Source organism: Saimiri boliviensis, chromosome 21 (assembly GCF_048565385.1).
Source record: "Saimiri boliviensis isolate mSaiBol1 chromosome 21, mSaiBol1.pri, whole genome shotgun sequence".
Taxonomy (NCBI): domain Eukaryota; kingdom Metazoa; phylum Chordata; class Mammalia; order Primates; family Cebidae; genus Saimiri; species Saimiri boliviensis.
Genome location: NC_133469.1, coordinates 34,174,380 through 34,191,368, shown reverse-complemented (window position 1 = coordinate 34,191,368; position 16,989 = coordinate 34,174,380). Strand labels below are relative to the sequence as shown.

Genomic DNA, 16,989 nt, shown 5'->3' with positions numbered 1-16,989 from the left:
CCAGCCTGGCCAACATGGTAAAACCCCATCTCCACAGAAATACCAAAATTAGCCAGGCATCATGGGCAGGTGCCTGTAATCCCAGTTACTGGGGAGGCCAAGGCAGAAGAATCACTTGAACCTCCAAGGTGGGAGGCTGCAGTGAGTCAAGATCGTGCCATTGCACTCCAGCCTGGGTGACAATGAGACTTCATCTCAAACAAAAAAATGTTAAGAGCAACTTTTTTTTTTTTGAGACAGGGTCTTGCCGTCTCCCAGGCTGGAGTACAGTGGCACTATCACAGCTCACCCTAGCCTCGACCTCCTCGGATCCCATCCTCCCAAGAAGCTGGGACTACAGGGGTGCATGCCACCACAGCCCGGCAATCTTGTCTACATGCTTATCAAAACCAAGTGTCTTAGCCATATAAAGCTTAACTTTCAAATACCAGACCTAGTAACTAAAGTGCAACTCAATAACCATTTTATCTTAAAATTAGGTCAACTTGAAACACGCTTCCCGAGCAGTATTCATTGGCACATAAGTGGGGGGTGTGGGACTCTACTTCAGAATGAGAAAATAGGTTAAACTTGCATGCTTACAAGTCATGTGTTCCACAACATAAATTCAAGAACAGAGATTGTGTCACGGCCCTTTTCATCAGTCTAATGTCAAACTTTAGTCAGTGTTTAAGGCTGGATGTGGTGGCTCATGCCTGTAATCTCAAGCACTTTGGGAGGCCAAGGTGGTCAGATCACATGAGGTCAAGAGTTTGAGACCAGCCTGGCTAACATGCAAAACCCCATCTCTACTAAAAATATAAAAATTAGGCTGGGCACAGTGGCTTAAACTTGTAATCCCAGCTACTCAGGAGGCTGATCCAGGAGAATCACTTGAACCCAGGAGGCAGAGGTCGCAGTGAGCCAAGACCGCACCACTGCACTCCAGCCTGGGAAACAGAGCAAGACACCATCTCAAAAAAAAATTTAGGTCAGGCGCAGTGGCTCACGCCTGTAATCCTAGCACTTTGGGAGGCCAAGGCAGGTAAATTACCTGAGGTCAGGAGTTCAAGACCAGCCTGGCCAACATGGTGAAACCCTTTTATAAAAAAAAAAAAAAAAAAACCAGCTGGGCACTGTGGCTCATGCCTGTAATCCTAGCACTTTGGGAGGCCGAGGTGGGTCGTTCACCCGAGGTCAGGAGTTCAAGAGCAGCCTGGCCATCATGGTGAAACCCCACCTTTATTAAAAATATATATATAAATTTAAAAAACAAAAAACCACAATTTGTGACTGGTTAAGTAATTCCTTGAGAGGGGAAAAATCAAGACCATACATAGAGACAATATCCCCAAAGCAGCATTTATTTACCCATTGAATTCCAAAACATTTATTTTAGAAGTCTGGCATTTCATAATCACCCATCTTGGTTGACATGGGCTGACACACATGGTGCTGTCAGGATACACAAGGACAATAGCCAAAGAGTTACAAAAAATAAATCCATGATTCTTAAACAATTGCAACCAAAAAAAAAAAGTTACAAGTATCAAAACTTTTAGATGCATTGCATTGAAAAGAAGGTTTGTGCACGTCATAATTTAAAGAGGCAAAAACAAGGCGCTACTGAAACCTCACATTAAACAGTTTATTATAAAGCTGATGGAAAGGAGCAAGTTGTCTCTCTGTATCAGCTTCCCTTAACAGTTTTCCATTAGTTGAAGAAAGAGGTGGGAGGGGTGAATTCATTTTTGCATGCACAAGATGTACTGCTTAACGAAACACTATCAGCTTGTTTTAAATGGATCTTTTAAATATCAACTGTAGCCTGTGTTGGCTAATTCTTTCTAATCTCCCCCATTACTTTCGCCTGGATTTCCCATAGATCAACAGGCATAGTGAAATGCCTCATCAGAATACACTTCTCTGCACAATTCAAAAAGGGAGCTCCTGTGGGCTCAAAGCAACCATCAGTCCAGCAATGCCCATGATTTATCTGAAATTGCTTCCCAAGAGACAGGGGTGCAGATCTGAGTAGCTGTGCTGCCAATACAGATAGGTTTAGCACTAGATATTTAGTGATTGTGGCAAGGAAGAATCGGTGATGATGGGGGTGGTGGGTGAAGGAAGGGCCAGGGGACCTGAAGGATCTTCAGTTGCCTTCTCCTGCTTCTTCATCCTGCTGGTCGCTCGTCCAGAGGGTGAGGTTGTCTCGCAGCAACTGCATGATGAGCGTGGAGTCCTTATAGGAATCCTCATTTAGTGTGTCCAGCTCAGCTATGGCATCATCGAAGGCTTGTTTGGCTAAGAGGCAGGCTTGCTCGGGTGCATTCTGGATCTCATAGTAGAACACAGAGAAGTTGAGGGCCAGGCCCAGCCGAATGGGGTGCGTGGGCTGCATCTGCTCTTTGCTGATTTCAAAGGCTTCCTTGTAGGCAGCTTCAGAAGCTTCGACCACACTGTTTTTCTTCTCCCCAGAAGCGACCTCTGCTAAGTAGCGGTAGTAATCACCTTTCATTTTCAGGTAAAACACCTTGCTCTCATACTGGAAATCATTGCAGTTCTTGATCAGGAACTTGTCAAGCAGAGACAGAACATCATTGCAAACTGTCTCCAGCTCCTTCTCAATCTTCTCCCGGTAAGCTTTAACTTTCTCCAATTTCTTCTCGTTTCCATCAGCCATGGTTTTCTGCTCAATGCTGCTAATGACCCTCCAGGAAGATCGCCTGGCACCAACTACATTCTTGTAAGCCACAGAGAGGAGATTTCGATCTTCATTGGAAAGAGGTTCATTCAGCTCTGTCACCTGCAAAACCCCAAAAAGATAAACATTGAGAGTAAAGTCTGAACATCTTGGAAAGCAGCCTTGCCTTCAACATAATCAACAATCCTTCTCAACAAGATTATGAACAAGTCAGTCACTCTGGAGAATAAAAACACCCATGGACAAAACCAATATAGACATGAATCCTATGTGAAGAAAGACTGTAGTCTAACAAAAGAGATAAATACTTGGAACCCAAAACAAAATCATAGGGACTTGAGAAATTCGTAATTCAGGTCTTTTAAGACGTTGTTTTCACCTTGGTAGAGGAATGGGACTAAGGATAGTTATGAAAAGGTTGTGCAGCAGCAGTACACAATGGTGAAGAAGAAAACCTTGAGCTTCCACTATTCTGCAAAAGATACTCTGAACAGGCTGGGCATGGTGGCGCATGCCTGTAATGCCAGCACTTTGGGAGGCCAAGGCGGGCGGATCATGAGGTCAAGAGATCGATCCTGGCCATCCTGGCCAACATGGTGAAACCTCATCTCTACTAAAAATACAAAAATTAGCAGTGTGTGGTGGCACACGCTTGTAGTCCCAGCTACTCGGGAGTCTGAGGCAGGTGAAACACTTGAACCCGGGAGATGGAGGTTACAATGAGCCGAGATCACACCACTGCACTTCAGCCTGATGACAGAGTGAGACTCTGTCTCAAAAAATAAAATAAAAAAGATACTCTGAGCCGGGCGCGGTGGCTCAAGCCTGTAATCCCAGCACTTTGGGAGGCTGAGGCGGGTGGATCACGAGGTCGAGAGATCGAGACCATCCTGGTCAACATGGTGAAACCCCGTCTCTACTAAAAATACAAAAAATTAGCTGGGCATGGTGGCGTGTGCCTGTAATCCCAGCTACTCAGGAGGCTGAGGCAGGAGAATTGCCTGAACCCAGGAGGCGGAGGTTGCGGTGAGCCGAGATCGTGCCATTGCACTCCAGCCTGGGTAACAAGAGCGAAACTCCGTCTCAAAAAAAAAAAAAAAAAAAAAAAAGATACTCTGAACAGTAAGATCATGCAATCCCTTTGTCAAATGTTCAAAGATGACAGACTAGAAGTATTCCAGACTCTACTTCCAGCTTTTTGCTCTGGAAAGAACTACTCCTCAAATATACATTAATAGATGGTGGGGCTTCACAGATCAGATTGAACATCACACAGATCCAGTGGCCAAAGCTTTGCCTGTGTGGCTACATATGGAACCCTAATTGATACTCCCAGTCCTCTCCCAAACCAAAATGAAGAATAATTCATTAGTGACACGCAAGTGCCCCCAGACCCTGGTGAAAGGAAGCACAGCTACTCAGCAGCAAGTTGTACTGTCCTACCTCACAGGAAACTCTGGTCCTCAAGGATGGAAGCATCAATTATTCTAAGTGGAAGAGTTAAATTTCACAAGCTTTAACTTCCTTTCGTTCTCGATGATGCCAACTGCAAGTGAACTAGCTATGTGGTTAGAAGGAAGAACATGGGCTGAACTGTGCCCCCCGCCAAAAGATCCCAGGTACCTGTGAATGTGACCTTATTTGGAAACAGGGTCTTTGCAGATGATATAATTAGTTAAGATGAAGTCATACTGGGTATTAGGGTGTGCCCTAAATGCAATTACAAGTGTCCTCATAAGGATGGTGAGATTTGGACACACAAACACACACGTAAGAATGCCATGTGACAATGGAGGCAAAGACTGGAATGATGCATCTACAAGCCAAGGAACACCAAGAGTTGCCAGAAGCCACCAGTAGCTGGGAGAGAAGCTAGGAAGGATTTTTCCCTAGAGCCTTCAGAGGGAGTGTGGCCTGCCTGCACCTCACTTTCAAACTTCTGGGCTCCAGAACTACAAGAAAATAAATTTATTATTTTAAGCTATTCAGTTTGTCATACTAGGTTGAGCAACCACTAGGAAACTAACAGAGTTAGAATCAGAAAATCCTGGTCTTGCCCAAGCAAAGAAACTGACTTGCTAAATTGACCCAGGACATTAAGCCCTTAAAAGATGGTGTGTCATCTATAAAGTAGAAGGATTCCTTAATATGACCTACTGGTAAAAGTCTTAATGAAAAAAAGAAAGCAAAGCACTTAGGAAACCCCAAACCACTACAAAAAAGGTATTTCCTACAGCAAATCTGTAAGAACAGAACCTCCAATGGAGAGAAAAAGCCAAGTTCAATGGGGAAAGTTATCAACAGCATATACAAACAGACACACTTAAAACAGATTGAGGCCGGGTGCGGTGGCTCACGCCTGTAATCCTAGCACTTTGGGAGGCCGAGGTAGGTGGATCACCTGAGGTCAGGAGTTCAAGACCAGCCTGGCCATCATGGTGAAACCCCATCTTTAAAAACAAACAAACAAACAAACAAAACAAACAGATTGAGAAGACTGAGTAGTGGAGAATCAGAAATCCTGAACAATGATGGTTTATTTGTAGAATCAGTGGTTTAAGAACATAAGCAGCAAGTGTAATCATTATTACATGTAAAAACCAGAAAACTTGTGCCAAGTATCTGAGAGTCCTCCCTACCCCTAAGCCCCAGATAAAATAAAAATACCAGCTCACTCTTAATTTCTCCATTTCCCTGTCCCCAGGACCCCTACTCTTCTGCTATAAACCCTCAACACAGGATTAAGTCTCTCCTTTGCCTAACATCAACCAAACCCCACTTCTTTCTTCAGTGTGGTCTTTGGCCAGCAGCTACCCTGACCGTTCCCCAGGGGCGCCGCCTCCACTTTGGTCAAGCCAAGGTTCTCATTATTCATCCTCAAATACTCATTAGTAGTCTCCATACCCCTCACTGTGATCTGCCCCTGTCCACCATGAGTCTAAGATCCACGCTCCTTTTAAATCCAGCTGAACACCTATAACCCCTCCAGTAAGTGCCTTTAAACACTTACATACATTTTCTTTTTTTTTGTTTTTTTTGTTTTGTTTTGTTTTTTTTTTTTTTTTTTTTTTTGAGATGGAGTTTCGCTCTTGTTACCCAGGCTGGAGTGCAATGGCGCGATCTCGGCTCACCGCAACCTCCGCCTCCTGGGTTCAGGCAATTCTCCTGCCTCAGCCTCCTGAGGAGCTGGGATTACAGGCACGCGCCACCATGCCCAGCTAATTTTTTTTTTTATATCTTTAGTAGAGACGGGGTTTCACCATGTTGACCAGGATGGTCTCGATCGCTTGACCTCGTGATCCACCCGCCTCGGCCTCCCAAAGTGCTGGGATTACAGGCTTGAGCCACCGCGCCCGGCTTACATACATTTTCTTATGGGAAATAGACTTTGTAAATATTTAATAACTTAGTCTTTTTGTCCACATCAGAGGGTCATAGGCCTACATTGTAACAAGGTGTGAGGGTGGCACATCTCACACATGCATGTCAAAACCCAATCATCACACTTATGAACTACAAAAGGATGAATAACTACTTAGTATTTTAAGGGAGCAGCACTTCTAAATCAAAATTCCATCCCAAACATTCTGATACATTTAGGAATGCTTGAATCCCCTAGAATGATTTGCTTTTCTAGAGCAATATTCAATAAAACAAAGCACGAGGCAACAACAGAATTTGGAAAGCTCCTCTGATCTTGTAATTAAATCCAACTAAGGCCATTTGGCAGTAAAATGCAAATGATATCCATAAGGAGTCACAATATACTTCCTCCTGTGACTAATGAAAAACTGCTTCTGTTAAACTGGCAAAGATACACCAAGGTACCTTCCTAGGGTATATCATTTAAAGATAGTGCATATCTGAAATATTTATATAATATAGTGTGCTTGCATAACACAAAAGGCAGTATATATATATATATATATATATTTTTTTTTTTTTTTTTTAAATTATTATTTTAAGATGGGGTTTCCCCATGATGGCCAGGCTGGTCTTGAACTCCTGACTTCAGGTGATCCACCCACCTCGGCTTCCCAAAGTGCTAGGATTACAGGTGTGAGGCACTGTGCCCAGCAAGGCAGTATAATTATTAAACCCAAGACATCTACAGTTTAGTCTGAGCTAGCTACATGACCATAAACAAATCACAACCTTTTTGGACATCAAAGGTAAAGTAAGGAGGATTAGCCTAAATGATCTCCAAGCTTCCTTCACTCCAACATTCCATGATTTCATTTTTCCTGTGCACCAATAAAAGGTGTGGCAAGGTGTGATGAAGTTGATCCTAAGTAATGTGAACTTTGGGGTGTATCTGCAAGCATATTCCTTCTCCATCAGGAATAAACTGCCAAAAAGGATACTGGGCAGTATTTATGATGACACCTTCACAACAAAAATCATTTACTGGGAGTAGTAGTGTTTATGTAACAATCATCTGGTTGTCTGCCAGTCTGAATGAATCACTATCAGCATTATCACTATTAGCTGAGGGTGACTAACATATCTCACCAAGTAAATATTGTTCCTAGTAATCTAGCCAGAGTCTAACTAGGAAATAACTGGATACATTTTTTTTTTTTTTAAGATGGGGTCTAGGAGGCAGAGGTTGCAGTGAGCCGAGATCGCGCCATTGCACTCCAGCCTGGGTAACAAGAGCAAAACTCCGTCTCAAAAAAAAAAAAAAAAAAAAAAAAAGATGGGGTTTCACCATGACCTCAGGTGATCCACCCACGTCAGTCTCCCAAAGTGCTAGGATTACAGGCGTGAGCCACCGCGCCTGGCTAACTGGATACATTTAAATACCATATTTTTTAATACTCCTAGGTCATAATCCAGTTAACAAAGGAAACTTAAGAAATGAAAATGGTTTGCTACTTGATTAGATAACTAAAGAAAACTAAGTTTTTCCCAGATTGGAAAACTATAGACCCATGTACAATCAGATGGTCCATTAAAACAAAAAGATTTATAGCCAATCTTGATGGATGATACTTAGCACCAGTTCCCAACACTTCAAATACCAAAATACAGGAGCCAGGAGAACCAATGAAAAGTTAAGTTATAAACTGTACTAAGAGAGGCAAACATTGGGAGGCAACACAGCATGATGGATGTACTCCGGGTCCCAACCATGCCACCTAAGATCATCTTTAACATCTAATGAGATGAATTTACTGCACCTCTACAATCACAGGTTTTCAAATTGTTTCTAATTAGGAACCTGAAGCAGAAACAAGACATTGAATGTTACAGACAGACCTAGACAATAGTTTTCAACCTTCTTTCCACTCTAACACCAAGATTACAACAGTCATTTCTGCCCCATATGGCACCTGCCCTCAGTGTAGCCACACTGGGCACTGAGTCTTCACCTAGCAACAAACCAGGGGTTTCGCCACCTCTATTCAGACTCTCTGCTTTCTAGATGTCCTGCCTGCCTTCCCGTCATCTGTAATCCCACTTATACCCCTTCTGAATGACAACCTTAAACTGATGGGAAGAGCCATTCCCATGCACAAAGGTCCTCCTTTCCATTTCTTTTAAGCACTGGACTCCCTGGTCAGCCAGTTTTACTGACATCCTGACCAAACAGCCTTTGGCTACACCTACTCCCCAGCCCAGGGCACTCACTTCACATCTCTGCTCTAGGACTATCCAACATTACTAAATGTCAAAAATGACCTGGCCTATCTTCCTATGACACTATTCGTTTACCCAAAAATCTCTAAGGGCCTCCTCCCACTACTGACAAGGCAATAAACTATGTGTGTGTGAGTAAAAATAGATCCACTGCCAAAAATAGCACAGGGACTATTTAGGAAAATTTAAAGTTCTTAATCTGGGAAACATCCAACATCAAAAGTAACAATGAGCAAACAAAAATGCCACCCCTGAGCTGCCAGGCCATAGCTGCTTAAGTTAGGGGTAATGTTATTTCACTTGAATATGCTGACATCCTTCACAGCTACACACATGCTATGGGCTCATCCTTTATAGTTACCCACACCTACATGCTATCAACCAGCTTGCTTTTGATATGAGTAAGAAAAGTAAATGATTCTCACGATTAAGTAAACATAACCACATCATAAAAACTTTAAGCTTCTTTGGCAGAAGGGTGTGTGTGTGTGTGTGTGTGTATAAAAGTGAGCTTGAGGGGCCGGGTGCAATGGCTCACACCTGTAATCCCATCACTTTAGGAGGCCAAGGCAGGTGGATCACTTGAGGCCAGGGAGTATACCCAGTCAACAGAGAAACCCTGTCTCTCCTAAAAATACAAAAATTAGCCAGACATGGTGGCGTGTGCACCTATAATCCCAGTTACTTGGGTGGCTAAGACATGACAATCACTGGAACCTGAGAGGTAGAGGTTGCAGTGAGTCAAGTTTGTGCCACTGCACTCTAGCCTGAGTGACAGAGCAAGACTGTCTTCTCAAAAAAAAAAAAAAAAAAAAAAAAAGTGAGCTAGAGGAATGAGAGCTTGCTGAGCTCTTTCCCAAGTTAATGCTTAGGAAGTTAAGGATCCTACCTGGCCTATCCCCAAGCTGGCAAGGCATCCATCAACAAACCAATTCCTACAGGCCACTATGCAAGAACATTCCAGCCAGGGTCAGGCTGAGCACCTTATCTTCACCAGGATGAGGATGCAATTCTGTAAGGCCACAAATAGGCTAAACTACAAGCTCTGGCTGGGCCCAGTGGCTCACGCCTGTAATCCTAGCACTTTGGGAGGCCGAGGTAGGTGGATCACCTGAGGTCAGAAGTTCAAGACCATCAGGAGTTCACCTGGCCGTCACGGTGAAACCTCATCTTATAAAAAAATTAAAATAAAAATAATAAATAATAAACTTCAAGCTCAGAGCAGGCAAGTTCAGATCGTAAGCTAAATTTTAGTCAAATAAAACAGCTATCCTTGTATAGTCAAGAGACGTCAGCCTTGCTTTTTATGTAATTGAACATTTTTATAGGGATCGGCAAGGATTAATATGAGCCCATCTGAATGGTATTACTGCATGCTACTGTCCCTAGAGGCACCAGAATCAAGGCTTCAGAAGCTGTGCCAGGTTTGGATCACTGGAAGTGCCAACATTCACCACCGCAGAAGGGAGTGGAGGTGGGAGGAGCACCAAAATGCTGGGGCAGAAGACAAGCTGCCTCCACTTGGACGCTAGGAGAAACCTTACCAGCAACCTAGACAGAAATTTTGGGGACTGCATAAAAATGTACTAAAGGGTTTCGGGGGGGAAAAATATACACTAAAGGCAATATGGAGAAACAACTGGTGCCAAGAATATACAAGAATTTCTTACAAAACCTAAAATGCAATTTAAAAAAAAAAATTTTTTTTTTTGAGACGGAGTTTCGCTCTTGTTACCCAGGCTGGGGTGCAATGGCGCGATCTCGGCTCACCACAACCTCCGCCTTCTGGGCTCAGGCAATTCTCCTGCCTCAGCCTCCTAAGTAACTGGGATTACAGGCACGCGCCACCATGCCCAGCTAGTTTTTTTGTATTTTTAGTAGAGACGGGGTTTCACCATGTTGACCAGGATGGTCTCGATCTCTCGACCTCGTGATCCACCTGCCTCGGCCTCCCAAAGTGCTGGGATTACAGGCTGGAGCCACCGCACCCGGCCTAAAAAAAATTTCTTAAAATAACCCAAATAAAATATAACATAGTCCTGCACTTAACTCATAGGAGAAATTTAAATTCAATTAATGCTTTGTTAAGCAAAAAAAAAAAACCTCCAAGCCTTCAGAACAAGCAAAATCCAGATATGAGTTTCCCTCTTATGCTTCTTGTTGTAGCTAAAACACATCAATGGCAGATTGATCTTCATCATACTTGGGGGGGAAAAGAATGACCTGCACCCAATAGATAAAATTATTTGTTTAGCAAGTCCACTAACGAGTTCTTGGACTTGAGTCAACAATGCTGACAATGGTTAACGTAATCAGAATGTATGCTAGACATATTATTCCTTTGCCTCATGGGGTTTTATTATACAGTGGTTAAAATGAGAGCCCTGAATTCAAGTTTGAATCCTGGATTCACAACTTACTAGCTGTTTGACCATGAGAAAATCAACCTCTGAAAGTCTCATTTGTAAAACGGAATTAATTAGTAACAGTACCTATCCAGAATAGTTAAACAAGAATGTACGCATGGAATTAATAGCTACCGTTTACCAAGTGCCTACTAAATAAAATAAGTTCTAATAAACTTGCTAAATGTAACACACACACACAAAAAAAACACATTTGGGGAACCCTCTCCAAAACCGTATTTTTGGAAAAGCATGACACTACAAGTCTGCCACTAATATAAAATGCCAAAAACCAACCCCAAAAAAATCCCAACCAAAGAAAATACATTTTTGGTTTTTTTTTTTTTTTTTTTTGAGACGGAGTTTCTCACTGATCCTTTAAATTCAAACTATTACAAGAATAATCCAGGGCCTTCTTCCCTCCTCAAAGGTGATTACATTTTAAATGACCAGTTACTGGGAAACACGGCTCCTGAGATTTTACTTATTTCAAACTATAATATCAATGCGACTTCAAGATGTCATACTGGTTGGGTGTGGTAGCTGACTCCTATAATCCCAGCACTTTGGTAGACTGAGACAGGATGATTGCTTGAGGCCAGGAGTCTGAGACAACCTGGGCACCATATAGAGATCCTGTCTATACAAGCAATTTAAAAATTAGCAGGGCATGTGGCATGCATCTGTACTCCCAGCTGCTCAGAAGGATCACTTGAGGCCAGGAGTTCAAGGCTGCAGTGAGTTATGATCGTGCCATGACTACACTCCAGCCCGGGTGACAGAACAAGAACATCTTTAATTAAAAAACAAACAAAAAACAAAAACCATACTTATCACAGCTTTGGTACATCTCAAAATCCTCTTCCTCTCTGCAACACTGATCCGTCTCACCTGGGGCAGTCAGCTATGCACTTTACATAGCACCTGCTCATTTCCCCACTTCCCAGAATCTCACAGCTGTTGCAACAAGAGCCTTTTGCCAGTGATTGGGCCAAGTGCTCCTTCCTCTCCAACTGTTTCCTTAAACTGCAGTTTTGTTTCCTGCACTTAAGATTTCTATATATGGCTGGGTGCAGTGGCTCACTTTGGGAGGCTAAGGCAGGCGGATCACCTGAGGTCAGGAGTTCGAGACCAGCCTGACCAACATGGTAAAACCCCATCTTTAAAAAAAGATTTCTATTCTACAGGTACTTCAAATGTGTTTCATCAACTGGTGTATCAGTGTTAAAACAACATGCTAAGGCCGGGTATGGTGCCCCACGCCTGTAATACCGGCACTTTGGGAGGCCAAGGCGGGTGGATCACCTGAGATCAGGAGTTTGAGACCAGCCTGACCAACATAGAGAAGTCCCATCTCTATTAAAAACACAAAATTAGCTAAGCGTGGTGGTGCATGCCTGTAATCACAGCTACTCCAGAGGCTGAGGCAGGACAACTGCTTTAACTCGGGAGGAGAAGGTTGCAGTGAGCCAAGATCATGCCATTGCACTCCAGCCTGGGCAACAAGAGCAAAACTCCATCTCAAAAAGAAAAAAAAAAAAAAAAAAAAAACGCTCTCCCAATAATTTTTACATTTGATAACCTCACAATTACCACCTATGCTTTAATATAGATGACTAGGGCAATAAGACGAAGACATTATGTCTACCTATGAATATTCACTATAAACCTATCTGGTTATATTCGCTCTTTCCTTAAATCACTTAGTCTTCTGCACTAACATTTAATCCCACGTTGTAAGTTTATTTCAGTTATAAAATGGTATTATACCCACTTACAGCGACTACAAATTGTGTAAGGTCATTCAAAGCCTAACCTAGAAAGGACTTGGGTTCTAGAATCTTTCACAATGTTTCTTCCCATTATTATACTCTACACAAGCTAGTAGGTATGAAATAAAGAGAGCTTAAAGATACTCCTCTATGCTTCACTTCAGAAACATTTCTTGCCTCTTCAAATTACGGGGTGAAGCAGGGAAGTGAAGTTCTCAACAGGTTTGAGGCAACACCATTGTTTCCAATATGCACAATTTTTCTTCAAGCTTACCAACACCGCCCTCCAGGTGACGCTGGTAGAATAAGGAACATCAATCATTACAGGAAGGCAGTATTATTAGGTGAGCATTTCAATTATGAAAGAAAAAAGAAGACTGAAAGCAAAACTGACTTAATAACAGCAACATCAGTAGTTTTATATTCCAAAAGACCTAAAGCCAAGATGGCAGTTTCAAGTTCACAGCACAGTGGCATCAGAATATCCCCTCAACACAGGTGTCTGCTCAATCCTCCGTATAGCAGGCTACTTACCTGCCCTTCCCAGCCCTGAAGAAAGGTTACTGAAATTCACACCCTTTCCAAAAGCTTTAGTTAAGGTGAGATTAATAAAATGGAGACTGAGTCATCCCAGTAACATTAAGAATTCACGCTACAAGCACAAATTTAGCAGGGAAACTGACCCCTGCTAGTCCTTTTCAATATATGTATTTTTATTTTAAAGAAAACATCTACAAGCACAATATATTCCATTTAGATGATGGGAGGGGAATGGTTTATCATTAATTCTGAGATGGGAGAATTAAGGCCTGGATTAACTCTTCAGTGCCGGGTGGTTTTTCCAACTCATTAATTATTTCAAATACAGATATTATAAATTCCTTTGTTTTACAAAAGGCTCTCTTAAGTGTCCAGAGAAAATCTATGGACACAAGTAGCTGGCTGCAGGAAAGCATTTTACAACCCGACTAGAAAGCCAATCTTTTTCCTTGCTTAAACTAGATTTCGTTCTGGTAACATCTCTCCATTCTTGCCTTTTTCCCCCATTTCAAGTTGCCTCAGGTTTCTGATTGCTCCAGAATGCACCTTCCAACCATTTTTCCTTAACCTCCATTCCCCTTCCTTTAAACCTTGTCCCTCCTTTCTTTTCATCCAATTTATTTCCCAAAGGGCTCCTAACACTGCAGTCTTTAGGTCTCACTCAGAGGGTGAGCAAGCACTTCACAATAATGCGTGGAGCGGCCTCAGCCTGCATAATCCCAGTACCACTCAGTTACTGGGGAGAAGGGGCTTAAGTGTGACCTGCTGTGGACAGAGACAGCTTGCATTCAGTGAGTCCCATTTCTTTAAAATATGCAAAACCGTATTTTAGATTTTCTTTTAAGGGACCCCCTGAACTACATAAGGTTCAGCCTCCAGACCTAGACAGTCCCCTGTGTTGGATGAAAACCTCCCGCCTAACCACAACAGCATGCTAGTAGTGCTCAAGATCACCAACAAATCAACATTCGGGCAACGGTGTTGCTGGTTTACACACACACCCAGTTATGTGTGTAACAAGGACACCACAGGAAAGGCAACTCCAAGTACCTCTCTTACCCGAACAATTCTAAATATTGGCCCCAACTACTTATTTCATCTGATATTAACATCAAAAGCCTTCAAATTAGCCTTCCAAGATTCTATGATTCTAAGATTTTAGGGAGCCTTTGTATTTGCAGTCTTTTCGGACCTCTCTCCAACAGGCCAGCGAAAGGATACATTTGCTATAATCATGGGCAATAATTCTCAAACTTAAGCCAGCTAAACATTGCCTGTGAGAGTTGGCTACAATGCAGATGTCTGAGTCTCACCTCCCGGAATTTCTAAATCTATAGTAGGTCTAAGGCGGAGTTCAAGGGGACCCTCCCAGGTCTCAGGAGGTTGTATACTGAGCATAGCAGGTTGGTGGCCGCAGTTGTAGTCTACCACGGTGTGACCTTGACGCAGAGAGAAGTAATTTTCACGTAGAGAAAATATAAAATAAACGTGCAGAGTCAGATGGTAACCGGAACTCAGAAACGCAGGTGGTGTGTGACCCACGGTATTCTGCTAGGGTGTGGCTGGGCACGACTTCACCGGAATCGATTTATGCTGCAGAATCGATTTATGAGGGTCTCGGGAATGCAAAGGCACACAGAGATCGTCTCACCTGCAAGTCAGGTCTCATTTTAATCTCCAGGCAGACAGCGCAGCAGCGAGCCTGGGGCTGCCGAGTGGGGCCCCACACCCTCCACCCCCCCTCCCGCCCTCGTCCACGCCTAGACTGCAGGAAAGGGGTCTTCGCACCCAAAGCCAGACCCCAGGCGTGGGACGGTGGAACCAGAACAATTCGGACGAGCAGCGCAAAACAGACAGGAACTACGGACTTCAGGCAGGGGCGGAGAAAACCAGCGGAGACAGGGCGCCACTCGCTAGGCGAGTCTTTATTTCCAAGTCGGGGAACGGAGGAAGGCGACAAGGCGGAAACCCCCGGGTCTGGTGACACCGTCTAGAAGCAGGAATGCGGCTCCTCCGCGCCCCCTCGTGCACCTCCCGCTCCCGCCCGGGCTCCCAACTAAGATGCGGCGACCCCCCACCGCCTGCCCGCCCTCCAGCCCCCGCGGAGCTGCCTCCGCGACCCCCAGCTGCTCCCTCCCGGATCCCCCACCCCGGGCCCAGCCTCCGGAAGTGGCGGGGAGCCCAGCGGGAGCGGGAAGCGCGGGCTGCGGGCGGCCACGCCCAGCCGGGTCGCCCACGGCCAGGAGAACGCCGCCCGCAACCATCCCCTTCCCTCCCTAACGCCAGGCCCCTCTGCCGGCCGCCCGCGCTCCCGGCGCGCTCACCGCCTTCATGGCGGAGGCCATGTCGTCGTAGCGCTCCGCCTGCTCGGCCAGCCGCGCCCGCTGCAGCAGCTGCTCCCGGTCCCCCATGTCGCTCGCGGCTCGGCCTCGCTTCGCGCCTCACACTACTGGCTCCCTCACTCGCCCGCCGGTCCGCCCGCTCTCCGGTCGCCGCGGAGGCCGCTGCCGCGCACGCGCACTGGTTTGCCGGCCGGCCGGAGGCTGCAGCTGCAGGCAGCGCCGCCGCTCGCGCCCTCTCGCTGGCCGGCCCCGCGCGCTGTGGCTCGCGCCGCGGACGCCGCCGAAGGAGGAGAGACGGCCGCGCTGGGGGATGGGAGGACGGCACAACGCCTGCGCAGTGAGAGCCGCCCGGCCGGGCGGCAGAGAGCGGCGGGAGTGGGAGGGGGAAGGGCGGGCCGGCCCTAACGGTCTATTTCAAGGTGACGTCACCTACTATAAATAGCCGCCGCCGCTTCCCCGCCCGAAAGCCGCGCAGGCGCTCTGCAAGTGCTGCATTTTACCGCCGCAGAGATGGAGGTGGAGAAGGGAAAGCCGGGCTGGAGACTGCGGAGCCGGAGGAGGGGGCGCGGCGATGGCGGCTGCACGGGCAGTGCATTGTCATAGCCCCACCCTGAAACGCGCCGCTCCATCCACGTTAAGATCTGGCTTGAGAAGGGCCCCAAAAGCAAGCAAACCGGCCGGCGGAGAAGACTGCAGGCCGCGTGCCCCAAGGGGCGGATCAAGCCTGCCCCCGCCCCAGTCGTCCTGCCCGCCCCGAGCTCTGCCTGGCCTTGGATTCTGCCGGGCCACACCCTGCGCGTGGGTCTGCACTGCTCCGGACAGATCGAGTCCTACCGTCGGGGACAGTCCCGCTACACAGGCATAGACACACACAATCGCACCCATCCTGAGACGTGGCCTTGGGTATGCTGTGCCTTCCACCAGAGGAGGGGCTGGGACAAGTAATTTTCAGGACAAGTAATATTCAGGACACATTAGGAGCCAACCCACTGCTGGTTCCATACAAGCATTCTCTTTAATCCTCACCACCCAGCCCACAGTGGGCACAGCTGGTCTCCCCATATTTAAAATGTAGAACGTGAGGAAAAACGAGGCTAGTGACTTGCTCAAGGTTACACAGCCTGAAAGTGGTGGGGCCAGGATCTGAGTTCAAACTCAGGCTGGACTTCTTGTGGCAAAGAGCTGGGGTGGCCCAACTGGCTGGTCACTGAGCCCCTCCCAATCCCAGCTGGCACTGAATGTTGAGGGTTCCTTGTGCTACGCCCTGGTCTGGGCTGCCCAACAAGCTAGGAAAATAATGATTAAAACAAGGCCCCAACTGATGTCAACATGCCAAGGGCAGGGCAGGAGAAGGGGCCTTGGGCTCCCTGAGAATTTCATTGAGCATCTACTGCATGCTCAGTGCACACGGATAAACTGGCTCTTGAAGGAGAAGAGAGTCAGGAAAAAGATTAAGGCGTGGGGTACAGCATGGGCAAAGGCTTGGCAGCGATCTGGGAGATGGTGAGAAGAGAGGCCTAACAATGGGAAGTGAGGTTGGGTAAAACAGGATTACAGAGTGTTTTAAATGCCAGGCTGAAGATTTGAGGCTTCATCCTTAGGTA

General features: G+C 45.7%; 1 protein-coding gene and 1 non-coding gene across 2 annotated transcripts; both read right to left on the bottom strand.

The window, feature by feature from the left end:
- Positions 1-1,327: 1,327 nt before the first annotated feature.
- Positions 1,328-15,722, bottom strand: YWHAH (tyrosine 3-monooxygenase/tryptophan 5-monooxygenase activation protein eta). Its single transcript, XM_039462419.2, has 2 exons — positions 15,368-15,722; positions 1,328-2,785 (listed from the first exon to the last, which is right to left on the bottom strand). Exons 1-2 carry the CDS (start codon positions 15,452-15,454, stop codon positions 2,132-2,134), a joined length of 741 nt encoding a protein of 246 aa, XP_039318353.1. The 5' UTR covers positions 15,455-15,722; the 3' UTR covers positions 1,328-2,131.
- On the bottom strand, positions 6,106-6,208 carry LOC120361100 (small nucleolar RNA U13). Its single transcript, XR_005577460.1, has one exon. It is a non-coding gene; the product is annotated as a small nucleolar RNA U13 (small nucleolar RNA).
- Positions 15,723-16,989: the final 1,267 nt, after the last annotated feature.

Excerpts from the sequence above, each read along its gene's own strand:
- YWHAH (XM_039462419.2), bottom strand. The coding sequence starts at position 15,454 with ATGGGGGACCGGGAGCAGCTGCTGCAGCGGGCGCGGCTGGCCGAGCAG. Across the intron at positions 2,786-15,367 it reads TGGCCTCCGCCATGAAGGCG|GTGACAGAGCTGAATGAACC; the intron begins GTGAGCGCGCCG and ends GGGGTTTTGCAG.